This window comes from Lithobates pipiens, unplaced genomic scaffold (assembly GCF_037356315.1).
Source record: "Lithobates pipiens isolate NorthernLeopardFrog02 unplaced genomic scaffold, aLitPip1_a1.2 Scaffold_16, whole genome shotgun sequence".
In the NCBI taxonomy this organism is placed as follows: domain Eukaryota; kingdom Metazoa; phylum Chordata; class Amphibia; order Anura; family Ranidae; genus Lithobates; species Lithobates pipiens.
In genome coordinates this window covers 608586311-608612741 of record NW_027507748.1, presented here as the reverse complement: position 1 = coordinate 608612741, position 26431 = coordinate 608586311, and the positions used below count along the sequence as shown (strand labels likewise).

Sequence of the window (26431 nt, the reverse complement as noted above, 5' to 3'; positions counted from 1 at the left end):
GGGGGTCCCTGGCGCTATATAAAAACCGGACGGGGAACCTAAATAACTAACTGGCTAACCAGCGTCACCAGTGACACTTATACTGTGATCGCTGGTGAAAGCGGGTGAAAGGGTTAACTAGCAGCAATCGGGGGGTTAAAACCATTATTGGGTAGTATATCGGGGTACCTAGCGCTATAAAAACCTGGCGGTGAACCTAAAAAAATAACTAGCTACCTAGCGACACTAGCGACACTGATGCAGCGATCAGAAAAATGATCGCTTAGTGACACTGGCAAAAGGGGGTGAAAGGGTTAACTAGCGGCAATCAGGGGGTTAAAACCATTATTGGGTAGTATATCGGGGTACCTAGCGCTATAAAAACCTGGCGGTGAACCTAAAAAAATAACTAGCTACCTATAGACACATGCAGCGATCAGAAAAATGATCGCTTAGTGACACTGGCAAAAGGGGGTGAAAGGGTTAACTAGCGGCAATCAGGGGGTTAAAAACATTATTGGGTAGTATATCGGGGTACCTAGCGATATAAAAACCTGGCGGTGAACCTAAAAAAATAACTAGCTACCTAGCGACACTAGCGACACATGCAGCGATCAGAAAAATGATCGCTTAGTGACACTGGCAAAAGGGGGTGAAAGGGTTAACTCTAGGGGCAATCAGGGGGTTAAATCTTTATTGGGGGGTGATAGGGGGCTACCCTGGACCTAACACTAACTGTCCTGACAGTTTTTACTGTCACAACTGACACTGAATGCATTGATCAGTAAAGAAATGATCAATGCAATCAGTGACACTGTGACTGGGGGGGGGAGGGGGGGGCGGGGGGGGATCGGGGGGGGGGTTTGTGTGCCTGTGTGTACCTACATGTCAGTGTAGTGTTGGTGCACACTTACTATTAGTCTTCTCCTCGTAGTCCGGTCAAAAAGACCGCCCCGAGGAGAATGACATCACTTCCTCCTTCCTGTGTAAACAATACACAGTGGGAGGAAGCTTCTCATTGGCCAGGAGCGATCCAGAGGGGGTGGCCGAAAACGAACAGCCATCCCCTCATCACGGAGTGCTCCTGGAGGGAACCGGACCGTCGTATCCAACGGGAGGGGGTCCGATTGGACCCCCCACCCGCTGGAAGGCAATCACGTACATCTACGTGATTGTGCCTGCCTGTGCCATTGTGCTGACGTATATTGGCAATACGGCGGTCCTGAAGTGGTTAAATATGGTCACCACATTGGCCCTGCGCCAATCCAGTGGTACTATTCCTGTCATTAACGTGTCCCTAAATATTAGAAACAATGGCCTTGAAATGAGAGATCTCAATTCTTTTAGGATCTGTAGGTGGATGCCATCTGGTACAGGTGCTTTATCCACCTTTATTCTGTCCAAACATTTCTGGACCATATCACTTTTGACAATACCACCCCCTTTATGGACATGAGCTCCCCCATGCTTCTTTGTATACACAGAGCTGAAGTAAGTATTTAATAAATTAGCCTTCTCTTTGTCCCCAGTCACCCACTCTAGATTATTTTGTAAAGAGCCTACATGCTCAGACCTGACCTTTTACTATTATTATATTTGAAGAATTTTTGGGGTTTGTCCTACTATCAATCTGTCGTTTTGTTTTGAATTTTTGCATCCTTGATTTCCTTTATACATATTCTGTTATATTCTTTGTAACATTTAAATGATGATGTTCTGTCTTTTTTATATTCTTTAAAAGCTCTTTTTTTATTATTATTATTTATAGTCATTTTAACTTTGGCCGTGAGCCACATAGGTTTTATTTTTAGGCATTTAAACTTGTTGCCCATGGGAATATACTTTGCTGTGAGTTTACATACAGTCACTTTGAAGAAGTTCTCATTTCTGTATTGTGCCCATTGATGCCAATATTTCCTCCCAGTCTAAGTCCTGGAGAGCAGCCCTCACCCTTAGAAAATTTTCTCTCTTAAAGTTGTGTTTTTTATCTTACCCGTATGTGTTTGTTTCTTACAGCTAACATTAAATGAAATCATGTTATGGTCACTGCTACCCAGATGTTCTTTTATATGAATATTATAATAAGCTCTGCATAATTTGAGATTACCAGGTCCAGCATAGCTTCATTCCTAGTCGGACCTAAATGAACTGGACCATAAAATTGTCTTGTAATAGGTTTATAAATTTTTGCCTTTTTAACTGTCCCAGCAGTGTCATTACTCCAGTCAATTTTTGGGTAGTTAAAAATCCCCCATTATTATCGCTGTCCCAGCCCTTGCAGCCCTTTCTGTCTGTGCAAGGAGCTGAGTCTCCACCTCCTCACTAATACTCACTAATACTGGGAGGTTTATAACAACCTCCAATGTTATAAAGAAAAAAGATGTAGTCTTGCTCTAAGGTGACAATGCTGCTGCCTGTACAGTGTGGTCAGTGCTGTTTGCCTTGGGCAGGAAGTGTGCTACTGGCAGGATCACTTGGTGAAAATAAAGGGAAAAAACTGAGAAAAAAATGAATACACTTTAAAGAATATGAGAATTTTGTGTGGTTTACATCTACTTAATGGCAGCTCATTATTGTATTAACTACGTACTAAGTACTGCACCCACAGATTATGGCAGGGGTGGGGTCATGAACGGAGGAAGATTTCCACAAACAGAAGAGAAATCAGCACAAGGGACACGTTCTATGTCCCTTGGGCTGATTATTTTGTGATTTTGGCTGCATTTGGGCTTAAATGGACTTTCAGTTGTGGTAGAATGAGCTTTGTGTTATGTACAGTATATGTTATAATAGTGTCCTGAATAATAGTGTGCCTTTTAGTATCTATTAAAAAGAATCTTTATTGTGTGAGTACATTAGGTCTTCTTTTAAGTCTGCTTAACCTTTTTGTAATGATGGAATTCTGAGTTCACACTATAAGGAGGGGGAAAGCTCTATTTTCCTGGCAGCGGCTGAAAAGAACAAGCGAAGAGAGAAGTAGCACAGATGTCAAACATCTTGAGGTTGTCTTCTGCCAACCAGAAGCCTGGGCAATACACTAGCTGTAATTATTATGACAGTCAATGATCATATGCTTACAACTAGTACAGAGATGCTGAAAACTGACCTTCATATGGTGAGATAATGAAATTCACGTGAGACACAAAAGAAGTATTGTTGTTTCTTGTCCATTGAGGGGCACAATAATTTCCACAGGAGGACTAGACACTTGGAAACAAATTACAGATGAGCCACGTATGACATGTCCTCTGCCCACCTGGCTCAGGAGGAAAAGAAAAGTCTACCTTATTTTTATTTATTTTTTCTCTTTTTTTTTTTTTTTTTTCTCTCTCTCTCTCTTTTTTTTTTTCTCTCTCTCTTTTTTTTTCTCTCTCTCTCTTTTTTTTTTCTCTCTCTCTTTTGTTTTTTTTTTTTTGTTTTTTTTACTAGGTGTTGTTTTTCCTTTAGTTAAGATCCCTGCTACATTGCTGCTGAGCTGGTCTCCTATATGCACCACATCCTGGCTTCGGAGGCCATACTCAGACCCCACTGGACTGGGTGTTGTGAGTTTATCCTGGAATGTGACCTTTGGCCACTAGGCCTGTATGTTCTGGTAAAGCTTAGCCCGGCTTTTCTCAACTTTTTTTTTTTTTAATTCATGGCACCCTTCTAAAAGTAAACAATAATCCCAAGGCACCCCAGTCTGCAATATAAAAAAAAAAGTTATTCTTACTTCGCAATTGGAAAACTGAGCCTGGGAAGATGCACACAACTTCCTTGGTGAAATTCACATCACAAGCCTCTATTCATATTAGAGGCTGTCTTTAACACAGGGCAAATGGGGCATCTGCCCAGGGCCCGATCATTTTGGAGGGCCCCAAATGCTGATAAGTCAAGTGCATTTGTTTTCTCCTCCCTTCTATCCAGCTCGGCACGGGTTAAGTGAAGTCACGTCCCCGTATTGTCTCTTCTACTGGCCCCACCCCTTCCCCTTATCTCAGTCTCAGTCTGAGTCTTGGGCAAGTTCCCCCATAAGAAGCCATTTTCTGTTGGGGCAGTTGTGCGGGCTTGATGCCGAGTCAATTGTGTCTAAGCACACAGACAGCATGGCTTGGCCATGCCCCCTACTCGCTCATCCCAGGTTTTGATCGACAGCAACAGAAATTCTGCTATGTAGAAAATTGCTTTAATGTAATTATTTCATTCAGTGAATGTTCATTTTATCCCCTGTGTACCATAAATTAACCACTTCAATACCGGGCACTTAAACACCTTCCTGCCCAGACCAATTTTGAGCTTTCAGCGCTGTCGCATTTTGAATGACAATTGCGCGGTCATGCTACACTGTATCCAAATGAAATTTTTATAATTTTTTCCCACAAATAGAGCTTTCTTTTGGTGGTATTTGATCACCTCTACGGTTTTTATTTTTTGCGCTACAAATAAAAAAGTACCGAAAATTTTGAAAAAAATGTTTTTTTTTGTTTCAGTTTCAAAACTTTGTAAATAAGTACGTTTTCTCCTTCACTGATGGGCACTGATGGGGCTACACTGATGGGCACTGATAAGGCGGCACTGATGGGCACCAATGATGTGGCACCAATGAAGTGGCACTGATGAGGTGGCATTGATGGACACTGATATGTGGCACTGATATGTGGCACTGATGGGCACTGATAGGCGGCACTGATGGGTGGCACTGATGGGCGACACGGATGGGCACTGATAGGTGGCACAAATTGGCACGGATAGCTGGCACGGATTGGCATGGATAGGCAGCACAGATGGGCATGGATAGGCGGCACAGATGGGCATGGGTGGGCACTGATAGGTGGCACGGATGGGCACTGATAGGCGGCACAGGTGGGCACTGATAGGCGGCACAGGTGGGCACTGATAGGCGGCATTGTATTATGTTATACTGTACTAATGCATGCCAATCAGTGATGCCCATTGTGGGCACTGATTGGCATCCATTATGGGCACTGATTGGCATTCATTGTGGCACTGACTGGCATCCCTGGTGGTCTAGGGAGGATTACCTTTTCGAGGGCATCCCTGGTGGTCTGGTGGCGTCCCTGGTGGTCCAGTGTGGGCATCCTCGGGGGGGCTGTGCTGATAATCCATCAGCACAGACCCCCCCCCGTCAGAGAAGCAGCCGATCGGCTCTCCTCTACTCGCGTCTGACAGACGCGAGTGAGGAAAAGCCGATCACCGGCTCTTCCTATGTACACTGTGATCAGCCGTGATTGGACACGGCTGATCACGTGGTAAAGAGTCTCCGTCGGAGACTCTTTACTGAGATCGTAGTTGCCGGGTGTCAGACTGACACCCCGCAACAACAATCGCCGCGATGCGCGCCCCCAGGGGCGCGCATCGGCTCATAATCCTGATCACGTCATATGACGTCCGATCAGGATTATGCAACCACTTTGCCACCGTCAATTGCCTATAGGCGGGCGGCAAGTGGTTAAAGAAATCTATGTGACAAATTCTGCTTCATCCAAATTATGGGTTCCTTTGGTCTGCATCCCCTTCCTTGCCAAATTTGTTGTTGGACCTTTATATCTTCACAATCTTTATGGAAACCAATTATGTCTAAATAAAAAGCAGATGTATCTTTGGGATACATATCTGATATATTTTCCTGCTCTTCCCAGTACAAGAAACTCTGATCTGTTTCTTAAATTACTGTTTCTTTCTGGGCCTGGTGCAGAGCAGATACTCCTGCATTTAGATACGTTAGAATATTGTACATGTTGCTCATTGATTTTTGTCCATTGATTTATGTTTCCCAAATCTAGGTCTGCTCTAATGATCATACTACTTTTGTGTCTTCCTTAGGTATAATATAGAACCAAGCTTGTATTCACCATTCTTCTCTCTTGGTGCCTGCATGGAGGGATTAAATTCTCTTTTTAACCAACTCCTTGGAATCTCTCTGTATTCCGAGCAGCCAGAGAAGGGAGAAGTGTGGTCCGAAGATGTCAGGAAACTGGTAACCTTTCAATCATCTCTGTATGTTAAACTAAAAACTAAAAAAATGCGGTTGCATAAATGGGCACACCCTCTTATAGCTGAAATTAAAAAGGTTGAACAGAGCCGCACTTAGGCAATACGGGAACCAGAAAGAATACAAAGAGCGAAAAGCATACAAATATCTATATATACGGGTTGCAGCCCCCCAACCAAGAAATCCCCGCAAGGGTCTTTCAAAATAATCGATAATCTCAAGAGAATGTGGGTGTCCGGCGCTACCCAATATTAAAGGTGAATACCACCCTTATTTCCACTAAATACAATATTACCACAGAACAGTAGGTTGTTCGTTATAAGTTTGTAGAAAACAATCGTATTCTCACCATAAAAATTCAATAGACTGTGCATAAAGGGACTACAGGAAATCTTCTAAAGTGCTTTTGTGCAAGAATGAGTGCTACATATAGTACTTAATGTGAGTCGCATGCGTATTCACACAATTCCCTATATGTGTTATATTAGTCACTGTTAATAAACTTCAAAATAATCAAGCTAAAGTGCAACCTCATAGAAAAAACAAAAACAATATGGCTATAAAGTTTACTATATGCACCAAACCCCAAACCTCATATATCCAAATGTGCAAAAATGCAAGATAATCTTACTAAATATATGCATATACAATAAATATCAACCAGGATATTTATATATTATAGAAAAAAATAAAAATAAAACTATATATATAATTATGTGCTATAAATCAAAAAATAATTTTTTTTTCCCAAACAACATTAAATAAACAATAGAGCCAAAAAATAATAAAAAAAACAAAAGCAGCTGAAGAAGTCAATGACGAAACGCGCCCGACGGAGCCACGCATACTACGTCATTTCCGCTTCACCTAAAAGATTTCAGTTTGCTGTTCAGCTGATTTTAGCTGAGTTGTACAGTTTATAGGTCACATTAAAGGTGGAAAAGGTTCTGAAATTATTTATCTTTGTCTCATTTTTTTTTTTTTTTTTCATCACAGAAATGTAACATTTTAACAGGGGTGTGTAGACTTTATATCCACTGCAAATATTCACAATTTAACCATAAACAGACCAATTGTGTGAACATTTGGGGGCAAGAGCTATAAATGTAATCGTAGCAAACAGCAGTTCCCCTTCACTATGTTTTAATTGCAGAATCTTCTTACTATGGGCTACAAAGGCAGTCCCCCCTTTTAAAACTTGGGAAATTCTAAAATAATTATTTTGCCAAGCTTTCTGCTCTGGTCTGGATAGCACACAAATATATATAATTAATGACATCTAGAATGTATTTTTTTTTAAATCGATCCTGAACAGCAGCCAGGAAATAATTTTGTTTATAACGTTAAGTCTGTGCCAATGTCTGAGACAGTATGAGTAGTCATGGTATGGCGAAGAGAGCAAAAGGCCCCAGAATGCCCACTACTGAGATATGTTTATATACAGTATTGACTTTCTAATGTAAAAGCTACTTACAGTACATGTGATTTCATCACAGTGGAACAGTAGACAGAAATATGCATAGCATTGTTTTATTGATGAGTGGCCAACTGTGCTTAAGGGGCCACTGGTTTCTAGCATGGATGACACGAATATGTAGTCCTTTATCCAACTTTCTTAAATAAGACTTCTTTCTTTTTTTGCTAGGCGGTTGTACATGAAAATGAAGGCTTACTTGGTTACATTTATTGTGACTTTTTCCAGCGTCCAGAAAAACCTCCACAGGTAATTGCCCTATATCTTTTAGGGTCAATCCATACAAAAGTCAAATTTAAAGCGATATAAAAATTTTTGTTTTTTATTTAAAAAAATAAAAATAACAAGTTTATATTTACCTGCTCAGTATAGTGGTTTTGTATAGTTTTATATTGGCCAATGGCCCCTGCTGCTGCCAAAAGAAAATCAGGAGTGCGAGTCCCCAGAGAAGCAAGGCTCTCCTGAACATCGCTGGATTGAGAGGGAGCTCGGGTAAGTATGGGGGGGGGGGGTCTGCACACAGTTTTTTTTTTTTTTTTACCCTATACCTGTATAGAATGCATGAAGGTAAAAAAAAACCTTGTGCCTTTACAACCACTTTAAGTTTGTGGGCTATGCCATACAGGCTCAGTTCACACTCGATTTAGGATCTGACTTGTGATATTAAAGAGGCAGGACACATGTCAAATGCCATTTATCTCTATGAGAGCCTTTCCAATTGACACTGCTGAAGTCGCTGCTACTTTAGAAAAGGTTCCTGCACTACTTTGATGCGATTTCGATATGGCTTTGGTGCCAGAGAGTGTAAAAGTTGTATCAAAGTTGGACTGAAAATCACGTGACTTTGGAGTCCGCTAGCGTGAACCAAGCCTAAATCACAAAAAATTTCCTGGTTCTCTCAGGGGCTGTAGTGATGAAATCTTACACATGAGTTCCCAGGTCTGCATGTCAGCTGAAGCCATTACAAGAGAGACTTCTTGGATTTTTGATTTTTTTTTTTTTTTTATACCACAAAGAATGCAAATAAAAGATGTGGAACCTGTGGCAAGAGATCCTTGTGTTGCCAATAGATATTAGAAGCCAGTGGTTGATTTTTGCTATTAAGCTCTACCTTTAACTGAATTATCACTTTTAAATGGATTGAACTTTATTTTTTATTATTTTACATTAAGTAAAATGCTTTGTGCTTAAATTGTGTTTTATTTTTTGTTTTGTTTTTGTTGTGTTCTCTTTGTAAAAAGTTTATAGTTAGTATGTTATTTTGGTTCGGACGCTGTACAGACCAAGTCTGGTTGTATTCAGACTTACCTCTGAACAGTAACCTCAATCAAAATGGAAACATCCACCTGGCTTAAAGCAGAACCAAGCTGCAGAAACAATATTGGCAATCCAAGGAGATTTTGCCATAATGTGCAAATCTTCTTTATCATACATCACGGGACACAGAGCAGCTATAGTAATTACTATCTGGTTTATACGGCACCTATAGGTGAATGGACACTGGCACGCCCAGAAGACAGGAACTCCCCACTCTATATAACCCCTCCTATACAGGAAGTTTTTTCGCCAGTGTCTGTAAGGGGGTGGTCACTGATGTGATACATGTGCTCTTGGAGCATACTTGGAGGTTTGGACAGTTCTATAAAGAATCATGGACTTCAATCGGATCCATTCGAAAAAGCTCTCAGCCAAAATGGATGGTACCCAAGCCTTGTTGGAAGGAGAGAAGATTCCTAGAGGTTTACCTGTAATGCAGCCTTACGGAGCTGGATCCTGCGTAATGGAACCCTGTGCAGTGTTAGTTCTGACCAAGGTGCTTTCCTGCAGGGTGCTATACAGGTCCAGGGGAGTGGACCCCAGATCAAGGGGGGACTCAGTCTCTAAAAGTCTTTTATGACAAAGCACATTGTGATGGGTGAAGATTAGACTCCCGTTATATTCTAAGCCCTGCAGCAGCAATGTTAAGTCTGTATTTGTTTGTAGCTTCTTTTTTTTTTTTTAAGAAAAAGTTCTGACTGTCCTGCCAGTGGCCACTGCTATGTACTCTTACTCATGTGGGCTGCTGTTTCTCCTCCAGCCACTAGAGGGTGCAGGCTTGCTCGGTATGGCTTATTTTTATATTGACCCAGAAGGGCGGCCATGCCACGTGGCAACAGGTTCAGTAGGCCTCTGGAGACATAGCAGCAGCCCATGGATACTAACAAAGTGAGTACTTACTATGGGAGAACTGTGTGACAGACAAGTCATGAATATATGCTACATATTTACTGCTTATCCGGAGGGACTGTACAACTGTAAGTTGATACACCCCTGGATGGTTAGCAGTTCACTTTAAAGTGTTGTTGACTGCTCTGTAGGCAGGTGCAGCGTAGTATACATGCTTGCAAACTTGTTGCTTAAATGCATTTTTAAATATACACGTTTGGAAAAATTATGAGCATGGGTGCATTTTAAGGAGTGGTATCTCCAGTATAGTGCATATGTGCTTGGCTAAATCCTGCAGGTCTAGTATGGGGCCAACTGCAGTTAAGCAGGTGCTTACTTGCAAACTAGCTGAAACTCATGGTTGCTGAAGATGCATGTTTTTACACATTTCCATAAATATACATGGTTATACATGTTTGCATAAAGATACACGATCATGGTTGCACAAAGATGAATGTTTTTTGCATAAATATACATGGTTATACATGTTTACATAGAGATACATGATCATGGTTGCACAGAATGCATGGTTGCTCAAAGATGCAGGGTTATTCATGTTTGCATAAATATACATGGTTATACATGATTGCATATAGATACATGGTTGCATAAAGATGCATGTTTATACATGTTTGCTTGGATATATATGGTGACACATGGTCGCATAAAGATACATGGTTGCATAAAGATGCATGTTTATACATGTTTGCTTGGATATATATGGTGACACATGGTCGCATAAAGATACATGGTTGCATAAAGATGCATGTTTATACATGTTTTCTTAAATATACATGATTATACATGATCGCATATGGATACATGATCGCATATAGATAAATGGTTGCATAAAAATGCATGTTTATACATGTCTGCATAGATACGTGTCACGTAATGTTGCATAAACGCACTTCATAAATGCATGCTTGCTTCCATGGGCACATGTTGCATGTGTACAGTGCACGCTTTTATATTTTTCCTAAATGCATAGTTGCATAAGCACATGCTTCCATAAACGCATATTGCTTAAACGCATGCTGGCATGGTTTCATTTGTACTCCTGGGACTACTTGCATATGAGCTTATTTACCTGGGTGCTTATTTGTCTGGGGGTACATGAGTGTGTGCTTATTGACCTTGTACTGCATACATAAATGCATGAATGGCAAGAATACTTGTATACCTCCATGTTTGCATACCTAAGGGGTTGCATAGAGGTAAACCAACATTGTTTTAGGCCTGCATCCTTGGAGGATTGTATATTAGGTTGGAGAATATAGTTGCTGCATTATTTATCTCTTATACCAGTTAAATGGTTCCAGAAAAGAGAGGCAGGTGGGGGAAAGCAGGGGCACCGCTCTCAGGTTCAGGGATCTGGCGGTATCCACATCTCCCAATGGACAGTGGTTTTGGGTGCATCTGAGCCACTGTGGTGTTTGGCATTGCAGTGTTTCCTAGCGCATTAATTTTTTGTCAGAGTGTGGCCACATCACCTTGATCATGCCTGATCTCGGTTGATCGAAGCCTAAGCAGGATCAAACCTGGTTAGTATATAAGGGAGACTGCCCGGGGATACCAGATGCTGTAAGCATTCCCCACCTGGGTGAGAAAGGCATCTGAGGCTGCTGGGTTTTGACAGTATTTCAGGCCAGAAAATCTTAGGGCAGTCTCTGAGGTGGTTTGTTCCATCTTTAACCGGCAGAAACCTGGTAGGTTAAGTGCACCCCTTGGGACTGTCTGGGTCTGTCACAGAGTCATCAGTCTTTTGCCTTGCATTTGCTCTTGGAGCAGAAGTTATGGGCTCATTATTATGAGACAATTAAATGGTAGCAGTTCCAAAGCCAAATGGGGACATGAGGTCTATCTTAAGATCTTAAGCCGCTGAACATCCTTCTGTTTCAGATGGGCTAGAGTGATGACCTCAGACTTCAGGGTCCATAAACATCTGTAAACGGAAATCTTTATGTGGCGGTTTGTTTACAGACTCATCAAAGATTTATGTAACTGAAGTGGAAAGCCGTTTTTTGTGAATCTTTTCTTTGGGTTGGCCACACCTCCGGAGGGTTCTCAAAGCGTCTAGCCCCAGTGCTGGGCTTGCTGAAGACACCTCAATACTGTTTAATTCAACCTTTGCTTAGGAAGAAGTCAATTCCACAGGGGTCCTTCAATATATTTCTACAGGAGGCAGCTGTGTTTAGGTCAAAGCACGTTCTCTACATACAGCCCTACTCCAGGTCTTGGTAGAGGTTCATTTTCTGTCTGGAACTTGAAGATCCAGGCATTGCATTGCCAGAAGGCTCTGTTTCCGTGGTGTTGCAGAGTAAACATTGGTGCTTGATATTCTTCCTTTTCAGGAATTTGGAAAACAATAACCACTGATAAGTTGACTTGAGGCTGGCTACAGTTTAGTGGGCTTGGTCTCCACAGGAGAGAACACTGTCCAAATAGCTTGAAATTTTTGGCCAGTATGCTTTGCTCTGGATTATAGGACAAACCTGTTGTAGGTTCAATCTGGAAATGACTCTGCAGGTATATATATATCTAACCAGGGCGGCACCAGAGGTCATGTGACTCAGGGAGGTGTAGCACATTCTGTCTGGGACAGTACAAGGGCTGTCTCTATCGCCAATACATATTCCAGGTATAGGATAGTGGCAAGGGGAACTCTGCAGGGGAATCTACTAGATTCTAAGTTCTACAACAGTTTGGGACAGGTGTGTCTGGGACAAGATTCTCACTGCCAATAAAGGGTACATATACTGGTAACACCTTAAGGTCTGGTTCTCCCTTATTAGATTTTTTTCCCCCCATTTCAGATTCTGCCACATCTTTAGCGAAGAATCCGTTAGGTGGTAACACTGATATTAGTGTTGGGCGAATTAGCCCAAGGGGGGTTTGGTACGCAGGCATAGTGAGTCTTGCAGGGGTCGCTCCTTTGGAAACATCCAGTCCATTGTGACCTGGAAGGTCTTGAGTCCTGTATCTCAGCATTGTTGAGCCCCTGGAAGCCAGTTTCGGGTAACTTCAATTACAGGACTTGAAAATATTTTTTTTGCCTGGGGTGAATCCAGGATGTGCCACCTGCAGAAATATGTGGGTGGGAGATTTTCTTTTTCTTTCTCCAATTGATAGAGGATAAAAGCGTTTGGCCTTAAGTACTGTTAAGGGACAAAGTGTGTCCCTATCCTTTTTTTTTTCTCCAGGGGCCGTTGTTTTTCACTCCTTGTTTCATACCCCTCTGTCCTTGCAGAGGCTACTTTTTGAACCAATTGGGGGATTCTGTTGGTCCTTTTATCTCAGAAGGTGGCTTCTTTGGTTGCTATCTCTTCACGAAGTGAAGCGTCGATGTTGGCGGCTCATGCAAGGAGCCATTCTTGGTCTCATATCATAAGGTGATGATGCGTCCTGATCCATTTTTATTGCTTAAAGTGGTTTCTACGGTAGTTTTTCGACATTGACTTCCTTCGCTAGTCCCGTCTACCTGGAGCCGCGTTCAAAATGAACGGACTTTCCTCAGTGTGTGGGCAAATCCGTTCATTTCAAAAGTCCGGCCATAGTCCGGCAGTTTGTCCGCCACACCTAGTCCGCCGGAAAAGTCAGTTCGTGTGTGGGCAGGTCCGTTGTTCGGAAAGTCCACCAGATAGTCCAATCGTGTGTACGCAGCATAATGGATGGCTGGCAGCAGGGCGAAATGTGTGTATTCTGTAACATGTAGAAACCCCGCAGGGTCAGCGATACAGGGGTATCAATCAGGCCAGAATATCAGCTCTTTTTCCTACATCACCCCCACCATCCCATAACTGAGAGAAATAGTATTGGCTGTTTTTTCCAGCACTGTTCACCTTTTCCCTCTTCCATTCACATGAGCAGGCACTGCTTGGCAGGTTGTTCTTCATGAACCTGTCAGCTAGTTGGCTTGGTGAGGGTCATGTCATTTATGTAAAGGCTTTCGAGAGACCCATGGTTTCCTATACATGTGCCCTCTACATAATGTTATCTGTTTACTCCTGAAATTATTGTAGCTATGACTTTGATTGTGTACATGAGTGCTGGTAGCTAAGACCAATAGTACAGCCCACCTCAGAGCTCTTGAGTTGCAGTGTGGGGCATCTACACTACTCTGCAGTCTAGGTTAGTATTGAAATTCTTAGACACTGCTTGAACAACTTTTAGGACCTCATAGACCTCATGCACACTGGACATTTTTGGCGCTGCTCTTAGGGGCGCTTGGCATTTGTTTTTGTTTTTTGTTTTTTTTCTGCCTCTAAACATTTCTGCGTGTTAGCCTTTGTGTTCATACACACATAGGTGTTTGGAGCCCGAAAAAAACCCCTCTGTGCCAACGTGTCCTGGAGCAGCAGCGGTTTGGCAGAAAAAATGATTGACGCGCCTACACACATGTATCCACACTTAGCGCTTGAGCATTCTTTAATTTCAATGGCCAGAATCAATTGCATGCATTTACAAACATCAAACGTTTCTTTGCCAAAAAACTGCTGCCTGGAGGGAAAGTGTCTAGGAGAGATAGCAAACATGTCCAATGTGCATGAGGCCTTAGTCTTGTCCTCTGTCTGGGATTCAGAAATGCCCCAAATTGGGTAATATTATATAATAGGACTGAAATTAGGCAAACTATTGGTGTAATAGGGCATTCGTTTATGCCTAATAAAGTTGCATTGTAAATAGGAGACTGGTAGTGTCACATGCTGGTCTTGAATATATGCAGAGAATGTGTGCTGCTTTGTGCAGAATCACACTTGGGCCTCCTACTTAAAATATTTCCATTTTTTTATGTGAGTTTATGTTTTGTTTTGTTTTTGCTTTATTTTTGTTTTTTAGAACAAATTAATGAAGCAAGCTTTGGGGCCAAGCCGTAAAAATTAAACCAATTTAATTTATTACTTTCAGACTAGTCAATGAGCAGACAGACTGATTCTGCCATTTCTCTTTCTAAACCAAATCTTGCCTGAATGTATGAATGTTAATATGTGTCCTTTTTACAAAGTGTTTTTGTTGTTTACATTAGGACTGTCATTTCACAATTAGAGGAGGCCGGCTTAAAGAAGATGGTGAATATCAGCTGCCACTAGTGGTTCTCATGCTTAATTTCCCACAGTCCACCAAGAGTTCGCCAACACTGCTGACTCCTGGTATGATGGAGAACCTCTTCCATGAGATGGGGCATGCCATGCATTCCATGCTGGGCAGAACACGCTACCAGCATGTCACAGGTAAGGACCATAGCAGAAGTAGAAGTGGGGGCAATGCATGCATAAGAAAGAATGACGGTATACTGCTCATATGCTCCCTGACTGACTCAGTTATTTGGGTCCAAAAAAAATACAATATCATCTAATATGAGAAAAAATATTTTAGTATGAGAAAAAATATTTTACCTCAAGCCAGTTCCCAAAAGATTAAAATTTTTACTTAAAATAGATTTTTCAGTTTGGGTTTACTCACCTGCCAGCCTCAAGAGATTTCTCAGAGACTGCACTGGGGAGATTTCCTTAGATTGGTTTTCATCTCTGTTTCTCTCACAAAGCTACATTACAGCTTTCTTTCACAGCTGAACTTCAGATAGCAGAAGCAGAATGTCTAGAGCTTACAATCTAATTTCACAACCACAAACTCACAGAATAGAAGTAATTTGGGAGGTAGCCTGTCTGTACAAATATTCAGAGAAAACCCACTCAGACATAAGGATTGCATAATCCCCCCCCCCAGGTCACTGAAAGTGATCCATGAGCCAGTCTGATGGGGCAGGGAATTTATCTGTAAGGGGTCACTCTGATGGGGGGCAGTAGATGTAATGGGACACTCTGATAGGGCTGTAGATGTAAGGGGATACTGATGGGGGCAGTAGATGTTATGGAACACTCCAATGGGGGGAAGTTCCAGGGGGACTGGGGGCATCAATGGGGGCACTATCATAGGGACACCTGATACAAGGAGGCGCTCTGATGGGGAGCATAAGGGGGCACTATTATGGGGACTCTGATGATAATAATGGACCCAGACATAAAGGGGCCTCTGATGAGGACTGCTGATACTAGGGGGCACAGTTTCTGTTTAATCATCCTAATCTCATGACTGCCTAATACATAATTGTGCGGTCCCTGTCATCTTCTGCACTGCATTTGCACTACCTGTTTTTGGCATTGCTTTCTGAGTTGTGCCCTGTGATACTGGTTCTCTGCATCTTTGTCACGCTGTACGACAGACCTCCAGTGATTTCACACGCACGGCGATATTTACTAAACCTTTTGAACACAGAATCTGCTGTAGCTGTGTATAGTAACCAATCAGCTTCCAGGTTTTTTCTTTTTGTCAAAGCTTAACTGAATAAGCTGAAGTTAGAAGCTGATTGGTTACTATGCAAAGCTGCATCTGCACCAGTAAACCTCCCCCCAGTGTTGACATTATTCCCCTGGAATTTTTCTTTATTGCACCCCCAGATCAGATAGGCTGGATTTCTAATCAGGAACCAGAAATAATGGCTTAGCCATTGTGCTGCTGAATTACAAACCGTGTGTACTGCCCCCACCAAATCCAGTCAAATTCAAATCTGCATTTTGAATAAAAAAAAAGAAAAAGCCCAACAAATAAAAATAATGCAGCCACCACATCTACTGTACAAGGACTGATGAGCTACAATATACTACATTTTTGTTTTTGGGTTTAGGTAAGCTTAAAGCATTTGTTAACCCCCCAAAAATGGACCCTGCCCCTTTATAGCATGTTATATGACACAGTGCTTTTCCTGTGTCATTTGGCCCCCTGTAACACCTAAAAAACATGTTTGATCCTGCCAGTTTCTCCCCACCTCTCTGTAAATTGACCACATTCTATCATGGCTACTGAGCCCCGACACTGTAGTCAGTTTTACGTGCCTCTGTCATTAGCAGCCTGCTATCTGCTCTCCTCTCTGCTCCTGTGTCCTTCTCCCCCTCCCTTCTCTGTCTGTGTGAGAGCCACCCTTCCCTCCTCCTGCTGCTGCTCTCATAACAATAACCTGCATACACTATCAGCACTGCCTCCTATTGCAGTGACCTCCTCTGTGAATGATTTATAAAGAGCTGAGATTGCGATCACATGACCAGCCAGCTCTCTCCTCCTCCCCTCCAGACTGACATAGTCAGAGGAATCTCAGCCCACCCACTGCATCTCTCAGAGGAGGAAATGAGAAAGCTGGCCAGTCATGTGATCACAATCTCGACAGTGAAATTGGGTATTTGCAGCATTTATTTTTATAAATCACACACACAGGGGGTTACTGCAATAGGAGGCAGTGCTGATGGTGTATACAGGTTACAGTGGCTTAACAACTACTTTAAGTCCAGGTTCACACTGATGCGCTGTGGGATATCGCATGTGATTCGCAACGCACTGCTGTGCAAGTCACATGCGATGTCTGTGCGATGCAAATTCAGCCAGATCATATGGCTGTATTTGGACCAACCTCACGCAGGACCTTTTTTTTTTTTTTTTTTGAGCCACACCACAATAGGATTGCATGGGTGTTCACACCCATGCGATCTGATTCACATCCAAATTGACAGTTCGCACTGCGATATACGAACCGATCTGGGCTTGTCATTAACGTTGTATTGACACTCCCAGCGGTTCACATATGGCAGTGTGAACCACTGTGCGATTCAAGTGCGATGTGGGAACCCACACTGGATTTTCAGGACTCTCGCATCGCACCAGTGTGAATTAATCCTTAATGTTTATCCTTCCAATGCTGCTGCTTGGCTAGTGTTATGAATCCATTTTAGCTAGGGAAAACAATATTTTCCTGATTCTTATGGATTTATAGTAATTTCTATTACAGCCCAACTTCAGGCAAAATCTGTTATTTTTCCATCCACAAAAACCTATCCTGCCTGCTAAATTTTCCTTACCTGCTGAAGAGCGTTGTTTCCTTACCTGGTGAAGAGTGTTGTTTCCTTACCTGGTGAAGAGCGTTGTTTCCTTACCTGGTGAAGAGCGTTGTTTCCTTACCTGGTGAAGAGCGTTGTTTCCTTACCCGGTGAAGAGCGTTGTTTCCTTACCCGGTGAAGAGCTTTGTTTCCTTACCTGGTGAAGAGCGTTGTTTCCTTACCTGGTGAAGAGCGTTGTTTCCTTACCCGGTGAAGAGCGTTGTTTCCTTACCCGGTGAAGAGCGTTGTTTCCTTACCCGGTGAAGAGCGTTGTTTCCTTACCCGGTGAAGAGCGTTGTTTCCTTACCTGGTGAAGAGCGTTGTTTCCTTACCCGGTGAAGAGCGTTGTTTCCTTACCCGGTGAAGAGCGTTGTTTCCTTACCCGGTGAAGAGCGTTGTTTCCTTACCCGGTGAAGAGCGTTGTTTCCTTACCCGGTGAAGAGCGTTGTTTCCTTACCCGGTGAAGAGCGTTGTTTCCTTACCTGGTGAAGAGCGTTGTTTCCTTACCTGGTGAAGAGCGTTGTTTCCTTACCTGGTGAAGAGCGTTGTTTCCTTACCTGGTGAAGAGCGTTGTTCCCTTACCTGGTGAAGAGCCTTGTTCCCTTACCTGGTGAAGAGCGTTGTTCCCTTACCTGGTGAAGAGCGTTGTTCCCTTACCTGGTGAAGAGCGTTGTTCCCTTACCTGGTGAAGAGCGTTGTTCCCTTACCTGGTGAAGAGCGTTGTTCCCTTACCTGGTGAAGAGCGTTGTTCCCTTACCTGGTGAAGAGCGTTGATATTTTGTAAATGTGGTGGAATGTGCCTAAGCTGCAACCACCGCTGAAGTAACTTTGCTGGGGGAGAAAGTTGTCACAACATACATCTGTTTTGGACTTTCATTCATGCTGACAGCGCGTGACAATGTGTGTTCTTATATACTGTCAGCATATGTGTAAGAAGTAGCGGCAGCCTGATCCCATGGATGCAATGGCGTCCAATGAGTGTAAGGAATGTTTAAGCTTGTACCAGTAAAAACTGACATTTAGCACTGTAGTGTAACCCAGTGTTTCTCAACTCCGGTCCTCAAGGCGCCCCAACAGGTCATGTTTTCAGGCTTCCCATTATTTTGCACAGGTGATTTGAGAAGTTTCACTGCCTTAGTAATTACCACAGCCATTTCCTCTGAGGGAAATCCTGAAAACGTGACCTGTTGGGTCGCCTTGAGGACTGGACTTGACAAACACTGGCACTGTATCTGGTTCAGTGTTTAATGCTGGGCCAGTGTTGGAGTGTCGTGCTGGTGTTTGTGAAGGGTGTGATCAGCTGTGTTAATAGGCCTACCTTCTTGCAGCTGTACAAATATAAGATTTTCACCTTTTACAGAAATGTACCGCTGTACTGTGATGATTACTATTTCTCTCAAATGTTCTGCGAAATGGATCATTTAGAAATGTTTCTAGTATCCAACAAGTGTCCTTTATGTATGAAATGTAGCTTTTTCTAATTTAATTGGATGTCATTTGCTTTTCCTTTTTTTTTTTTTTTACTTGAAAGTAAAGGATTGTTTTTCTTTAGATGCCTTTTGAATAGCATGTTGTAACCTTTAAACCTTTACCGAAATGGATAATTTAAAGTATAACTAAAGGTAAACCTCTTCTCCTTTTTTTTTGGATAAAGGAAAGAGGGACACCTGTCGGTTTTTATTGCTGTCTGTGCCCCCATTAGGGAGATTCATTCACTCTGTGGGGTTGATTTACTAAAACTGGAGAATGCAAAATCTGGTGCATCTCTGCAAACAAACCAATCATCTTTCGTGTTTGATCAAAGCTTAATTGAACAGGCTGAAGTTAGAAGCTGATTGGCTACTATGCAGAGGTGCATGCCGATTTTGCACGCTCCAGTTTTAGTAAATCAACTCCTATTTATCAGGTTTACAAGGTTATATCTTCCAGTGGGGACACTCGTTCTGGTGATAACCAGGGATGCTTTCACTATGGAGGGATTTCTTCTCACTTCCTGTTTTGGCTAGGGGACTGAAAGTGAAGAAAAAACTCCCCTATGGGATACAGATGGCAGAAAAAAGTGACCGCATTTATAACCCTCCCTTACTCTATCCAAAAATGGGGGAAAAAATGTGCCTATAGTTCCACTGTTAAAATGCAGTGAAGTAATAGTTGCTCTTCCAGGTTGCAGGCACACTTTTTCTACTGCCGACTTGGCACTCATCAGCAGTACTTGGCCTGTACTGTTCTCCGCTGCTTCAGCTGCATACGTAATGTCCACAGCTTAGAATATCTTCCTTCTTACACCAGCTCCAGAGAAAACCTTCAACAGGCCCAGCACTCCGGCCATTGGATTTCAGCACCAATGCATTGGGGTAGGAAAGTGTACTGCAGAGAGGCAGAGTGTAGTTTAGTGTTTTGAATCACTAAAGTAAAAGTAAGAATTTTAATTCCAGTTACCCATTAAAGGGTACCTATAGTGTCCTCAGAGATACTTTGGTGCAGGGCTAACTGATATCAGTGCAGCACAAGTAGGGTGCACAGGCAATTAGCAGCTGGCAGGATTTCTGGCAGAATCAAGAGGTATTGTTTGCACTTATGGAACAGATATACCAAAACGCTTTAGAGGTGGATTGCATAGGAGCCTGAGCCCATTTACAATCCTGCCCAGTGTATTTTCTCCATCCAGGCCACCCAGATGCAGCATGTATCCTGCCATTAACATGAATCGCTGTGCACTGCAGTACTCCTGTGCTATCATAAACACGAGTACAGCATACGAGTATTTACAAAAAATAATATTCTATTCTTTGCAGACACTCATATGTTGTACTCATGTTTATGATAACGTGCAAGAGCCCTTGGTGTAAAAGGGGAGGTTGTCAGTTTAGTGCTTTTTTTTCAAGGGTTAGGTTGAGTTATAAAGTACACTTTCCATGAGATGATTATGCACACTGCTATTGCTAACCTCACCTTTTGAGAGAGTTATTTCCCCGGCTATCATAATGATGCTTTGGCTTGAGTTATTATTATGTCCCTGACTTTAGTATTTAAAGACACAAGTAATTTTCATTTACAACATGCTTGGTCAAAGTTTATTACTAAAATGTGTTAAAGCCAGGCAACTCAAACTTTTAGAAGGGAACCAGCTATGCTACTTCTCTTGTTTGAGTAAAGTTATTGTAAATGCTCGTTTTTTTTTTTATATATATTTTTTTTTAACCACTTCAATCCTGGGCACTTAAACACCTTCCTGCCCAGACCAATTTTGAGCTTTCAGCGCTGTCGTATTTTGAATGACAATTGCGCGGTCATGCTCAATAAATAAATAAAAAAATAAAATTTTTATAATTTTTTTCCCACAAATAGAGCTTTCTTTTGGTGGTATTTGATCACCTCTGCGGTTTTTATTTTTTGGTAAACAAATAAAAAAATACCGAAAATTTTGAAAAAAAATGTTTTTTTTTGTTTCAGTTTAAAAAATGTGTAAATAAGTAAGTTTTTTCTCCTTCACTGATGGGTACTGATGGGGCTACACTGATGGGCACCAATAAGGCGGCACTGAATGGCACCAATGAGGTGGCACCAATGAGGTGGCACCAATGAAGTGGCACCGATGAGGTGGTATTGATGGACACTGATAGGCGGCACTGATAGGGGGCACTGATAGGCGGCACTGATGGGCGGCACGGATGGGCACTGATAGGTGGCACAAATTGGCACTGATAGCTGGCATGGATTGGCATGGATGGGTGGCATGGATGGGCATGGATAGGCTGTACAGATGGTCATGGATAGGCGGCACAGATGAGCATGGATAGGCGGCACAGATGGGCATGGATAGGTGGCACAGATGGGCACTGATAGGTGGCACGGATGGGCACTGATAGGTGGCACGGATGGGCACTGATAGGCGGCATTGTATTATATTATACTGTACTAATGGATGCCAATCAGTGCCAAACAATGCGTGCCAATCAGTGATGTCCATTGTGGGCACTGATTGGCATCAATTATGGGCACTGATTGGCATCCATTGTGGGCACTGACTGGCATCCCTGGTGGTCTAGGGAGGATTACCTTGTGCTGGGCATCCCTGGTGGTCTGGTGGCATCCCTGGTGGTCCAGTGTGGGCATCCTCAGGGGGGCTGCACTGATAATCGATCAGCACAGACCCCCCTGTCAGAGGAGCAGCCGATCGGCTCTCCTCTACTCGCGTCTGACAGACGCGAGTGAGGAAAAGCCGATCACCGGCTTTTCTTATTTACACTGTGATCAGCCATGATTGGACACGGCTGATCACGTGACTGACACCCCGCAACAACGATCGCCACGACGCGCGCTCCCGGGGGCGCGCAGCAGCTCAAAATCCTGATCACGTCATATGACGTCCGGTCAGGATTTGAAACCACGTTGCCGCCGTGTTTCTGCTATAGGGCGGGCGGCAAGTGGTTAAATAACAAACATGTTATACTTACCACCTCTGTGCATTTGGTTTTGCACAGAGCAGCCGATATCCTCCTCTTCTTGGGTTCCTCTTCTGCTCTCCTGGCCCCTCCTTCCGGTGGGTGCCGCCCTCAGCTAGCAGCTTGCTACAAGGGGCACCCCAGCCGAGTCAGAGCTCCCTGTATCCATTCAGACACACAGCCTGGCCCTGCCCCCCTCCCCTGTTTGGCTGACTGATTTTTTTTATTGACAGCCGTGGCAAATGGCGCCGCTGCTGTGTCTCAGTCAATCGGGAGGAGTGTCTGGGACAGCTAAGACACTCATCACTGCAGAGAGAAGAGGCTCAGGTAAGTAATTAGGGGGTGCTGGAGAGGATGCCACACACAGGTGGTTTTATATCTTAATGTATAGAATGCATTAAGATAAAAAAACCTTCTGACTTTACAACCCCTTTAACCTAAAGCCTCATGCTGAGAAATATGCTGAATACGAATGTGCTGCATCATTCTGTGTCAAGCCATCCATACTGCCTTTCTCTGTGGTCAGCCTCCACCCTGTGTACCTGAGAGCAAACACCCCTCCCAATAATAAAATCGGTCTCAATGGCTCTACAAAGAAAATACCTTCTCCCACCTCTTCCCTATACATCATGCTAGTTCTTTGTGTAAGCCACACTGATTTATGCTTTAGGTAAATTTGCCATTCAGAGATAAGTTTATTGTTTAGGTCATATGGGTTTCCTTAAACGTTTGTATGATTACAGTAGAGGGAACATAGAGGGGCTGATGTACTAAAACTGGAGAGTGCAAAATCTAGTGCAGCTCTGCTTAGAAACCAATCAGCTTCCAGGTTTTTTTTTTGTCAAAGCTTAATTGAACAAGCTGAAGTTAGAAGCTGATTGGCTACCATGCAGAGCTGCGCCAGATTTTGCACTCTCCAGTTTTAGTAAATCAACCCCATTGTATCCTGTATAACTGTCACATTTGTTTGTGTGATATTTCCTACAGTGGCTTAAGGCAGTTGCACCGAAGCTGAAGAATAAGGACCAAAACAACCATTCCTTAAAGGATAACTAAACCTAAGAACAAAAATGTAATATATTGTAGCTAACAGTCCTTTGATGTGGTGAATGCATTCGTTTTTTGTTTCGTTTTTTGATCATGCCATCAGTGTCACTGTCACTTATTGTGATCTGCACCAATAGAGCAATATATCAATAGAGCAGCCTAGGTTGGCAACCATGACTCTTTCTATGAATACAGTAGAGGAGTGACATAGCCACTCATGGATGTAAGGTGTGTTATTTGCAGGAATAACAGGTAAAAATAAAGCAAAAGGCGTGTTAAAAACGAACACAGCCATCCCAACAAGAACTAGTAAGCTGCAGTATACTAAATGTTTGGTTTTGGGTTTAGATACTTTACAACCAGTGATGGAGCTGGTTTACCTCTTAAGCTACCATTGGCTGCTTCACCTCTCATATTATGTTTCTAAAATGTTACTGGTTCATGCTACATCAGCTGACTGCATGTGTACAGCATAAGAAGTGTTTTATGTTTACAGAATAGTGGCTTCCTTTGTGAATTACTATAACTTTTTGTACCCCATCTGTTTTTTAGGAACCAGATGTGCCACAGATTTTGCTGAAGTACCTTCTATACTTATGGAGTACTTTGCTAGTGATTATCGGGTGGTAAACCAGTTTGCACGACATTACCAGACTGGACAGGTAATAATAGACTAGGAATATTGACTGGAAAAGAAAGGCGATTGTTTTACCCATAGACAATCAAATACAATTGCCCTAACCAGCTTTAGTTGGATTAGTTGTGGTTTTAACATATAATCCTCAATGTCTCCATTGGCACCCATTAATGGATGAATCCTTTCATACGCCTCTTTGTATTTATAATAAAGTAAAATAAAACAGTATTGTACCATTTAAAGGAGATGTGTGGGAATACAAAAAAAGAAACATTTATACTCGCTTCCCTGCTGCAGCATCAGCCTGATGCTGCAGCTGTCCCCTGCTGACTCTAATGCCTGATACACACGATCGGACTTTCCGACAACAAAACTGTGGAATTTTGTTCGAAGGTTGTTGGCTCAAACTTGTCTTGCATACACACGGTCACACAATTGTTAGCCGACAATTACGAACGTTATGACGTACTAGACGTACTACGTGTTTTTTCAGCTCTTTAGAGCCACCCTTTGGGCTCCTTCTGCTAATTTTGTGTTAGTAGAAATTCTTGCTTTTCTTTTTGCGTTTTTTATTTTGCACTATTATTATTATTTTTGATATCACTTGAAAAAAAAAAGCCTTTGAAAATTTGTTTGCAATAACTCCATCAGTATCACCAGCAAAGCAGCTTCATTATTATCCCATTAAAGAAGAAGAGAATTGTGCACTGCATTTGAAGATTTCCTAATTTACCGTCACGAATGTTAATTTTCCGTTACGAACGCTAGTTTACAAGACCGACCGCTGCTGAGCATGTGTGGACTTTTGTGCGACTAACTTGTGTACACATGATCGGACTTTCCGACAACAAAGTTTTGTTGGTGGATAATTTGAGAACCTGCTAGAAAACATTTGTTGGTGGAAAGTCTGACAGCAAATGTTCGATGGATCATACACACGGTCAGGCTTTCCGACAACAAGCTCACAGCCAACATAAGCCTGAGTACTGATTGAGCGATCGCTGATTACTCAGTTCTCGGTCTTCCTGGATCAGGGAGCTGTGACTGTCAGTCACCGGCTCTCTGTTCTTCCCCTTCAGCACTCACTGGAGAGCTAGGCTAGGGAGGGCTGGAGCAGCTGGCTCAATCTCTCAGCGTTACTCAGCTCTGTGACGTCACACGACAAGTAAGTGCACTTCTGTGACCCACAATAGAAGTACGACCAAAAAAAGCATTAACCATAATTTTAAGTCTGTATAATCACTTTATGCACAAAAGTCCTACATTGTAAAATCTGCTGAGGAAGTATGGGTGGCCACATGCATCATGCTATATTCCTACTATCTCCTGCTGTATGATTTAACTTTCATTGTCCAGAGTCCAGAGTTGGCAGGGAAGAAAAAAAAATGTAATTACTTTAATTTAAATCCCTCCTACCTCAATAACTCGCTGCACCAGGCATAGGGCCATTTTGTACCTGCTAGTACGATTTCTAGTGTATTTTTAGATAGAGCCATTAGTGTTTTATGGTAAATGCAGCTGTTTACTTTAGCAAGTTTGTGTCTGTCCAATCAGTTATGTTAGCTAAGTACTTACAAAACATGAAGCCACTCCGAAGACCTCTTCAATCTTGATTTGCAGCTCCCAAGTGCTCACACCTCTTGGGTGTGTTTTTCCCATACGCTGTTTAACAAAGTGTTGGAGCCACTCACTGTAATACCAGATTTCGCCTGCAGGGTACTGTGCATGTAATATGAGTTATGAGATCTACCAGTACCCATAGATAATCCTCAGTTTGGAAAGTTTAAATGGCTCAGTGAAAGTTGTCTGGTTGTAACTGAAGTTGAATTTTGTACATTCTTGAATTTGCAACTTTACCTTTTCTTAAAGTAGTTATATTTTTTCTTTTTTTTTTCTTATTATGTTGTCGTAGCCATTATCCAAACCAATGGTATCTCGTCTTTGCGAATCTAAAAAGGTTGGTGCCGCTTCGGACATGCAGCTTCAGGTATGGATAATCGGTTCATTTAACCTTTTAAAATCAGTGCACATTTCACACTGTAGTTAAAACTGACCAGAGGGGAACTGCTACTACCTATCCATCCTGTAACAAAAAATTAAATGCGTTGCACAGTGTTAAAAATATGCTTTGACCTTAAAGGAGGCTGCAGACATCAGGGGAGGTTAAATGTGCTAACACAATATGATTGCTTTAAGATGTCTTATGTTTTAAGCCTTTACCCACAAACACATCAGGCTTTACTCTACATGTTTAGATATGTGGAAATTGGTGGGGATGTGCGCTGCAGAAACCTCCAGGCTTGCTTCCTCTCACAAGGTTGTGTACTTGCTGTGTCAGCAAGAGCAAGCATGCAGCCAGTGACATCGAAACTTCTGATCTGCTTGCTTGTTAGGCCTCATTCACACTAGCAACGACATGCAGGCAGTTCCCGGGTTACGAACAAAATTCTGTAGGCTTGTTCTTAAGTTGAATCTGTATGTAAATTGGAACAGGTACCATAGGGAAGGGTGACCCTGTTCAGAAGATTTCACTTTCTGTCCCAATGACAATTGGATTTTGAACATTTTGGGTTGTTGTAGAAACAAGGATTGGTGATAAAGCTTCAGTGGAGACACTTTTTTTCTCATGATAACTCTTTCATGAGTGAATTTCCCTTTCTAGGGCTAGATTTACTCTCACTTCCTGTTGCTCCCACCATTTGTAAGTATGAGTCTTTCGTAACGCGA

At 42.5% G+C, this 26431-nt stretch overlaps 1 protein-coding gene across 1 annotated transcript in view; it reads left to right on the top strand.

The window, feature by feature from the left end:
- MIPEP (mitochondrial intermediate peptidase) overlaps positions 1–26431 on the top strand; it is a 154889-nt gene that overhangs the window by 64465 nt on the left and 63993 nt on the right. The window contains exons 11-15 of the mRNA XM_077484030.1: positions 5803–5956; positions 7617–7694; positions 14677–14881; positions 23620–23729; positions 25617–25691. Coding sequence (XP_077340156.1) covers positions 5803–5956; positions 7617–7694; positions 14677–14881; positions 23620–23729; positions 25617–25691 — 622 coding nt within the window. The remainder of the gene's footprint in view (positions 1–5802; positions 5957–7616; positions 7695–14676; positions 14882–23619; positions 23730–25616; positions 25692–26431) is intronic.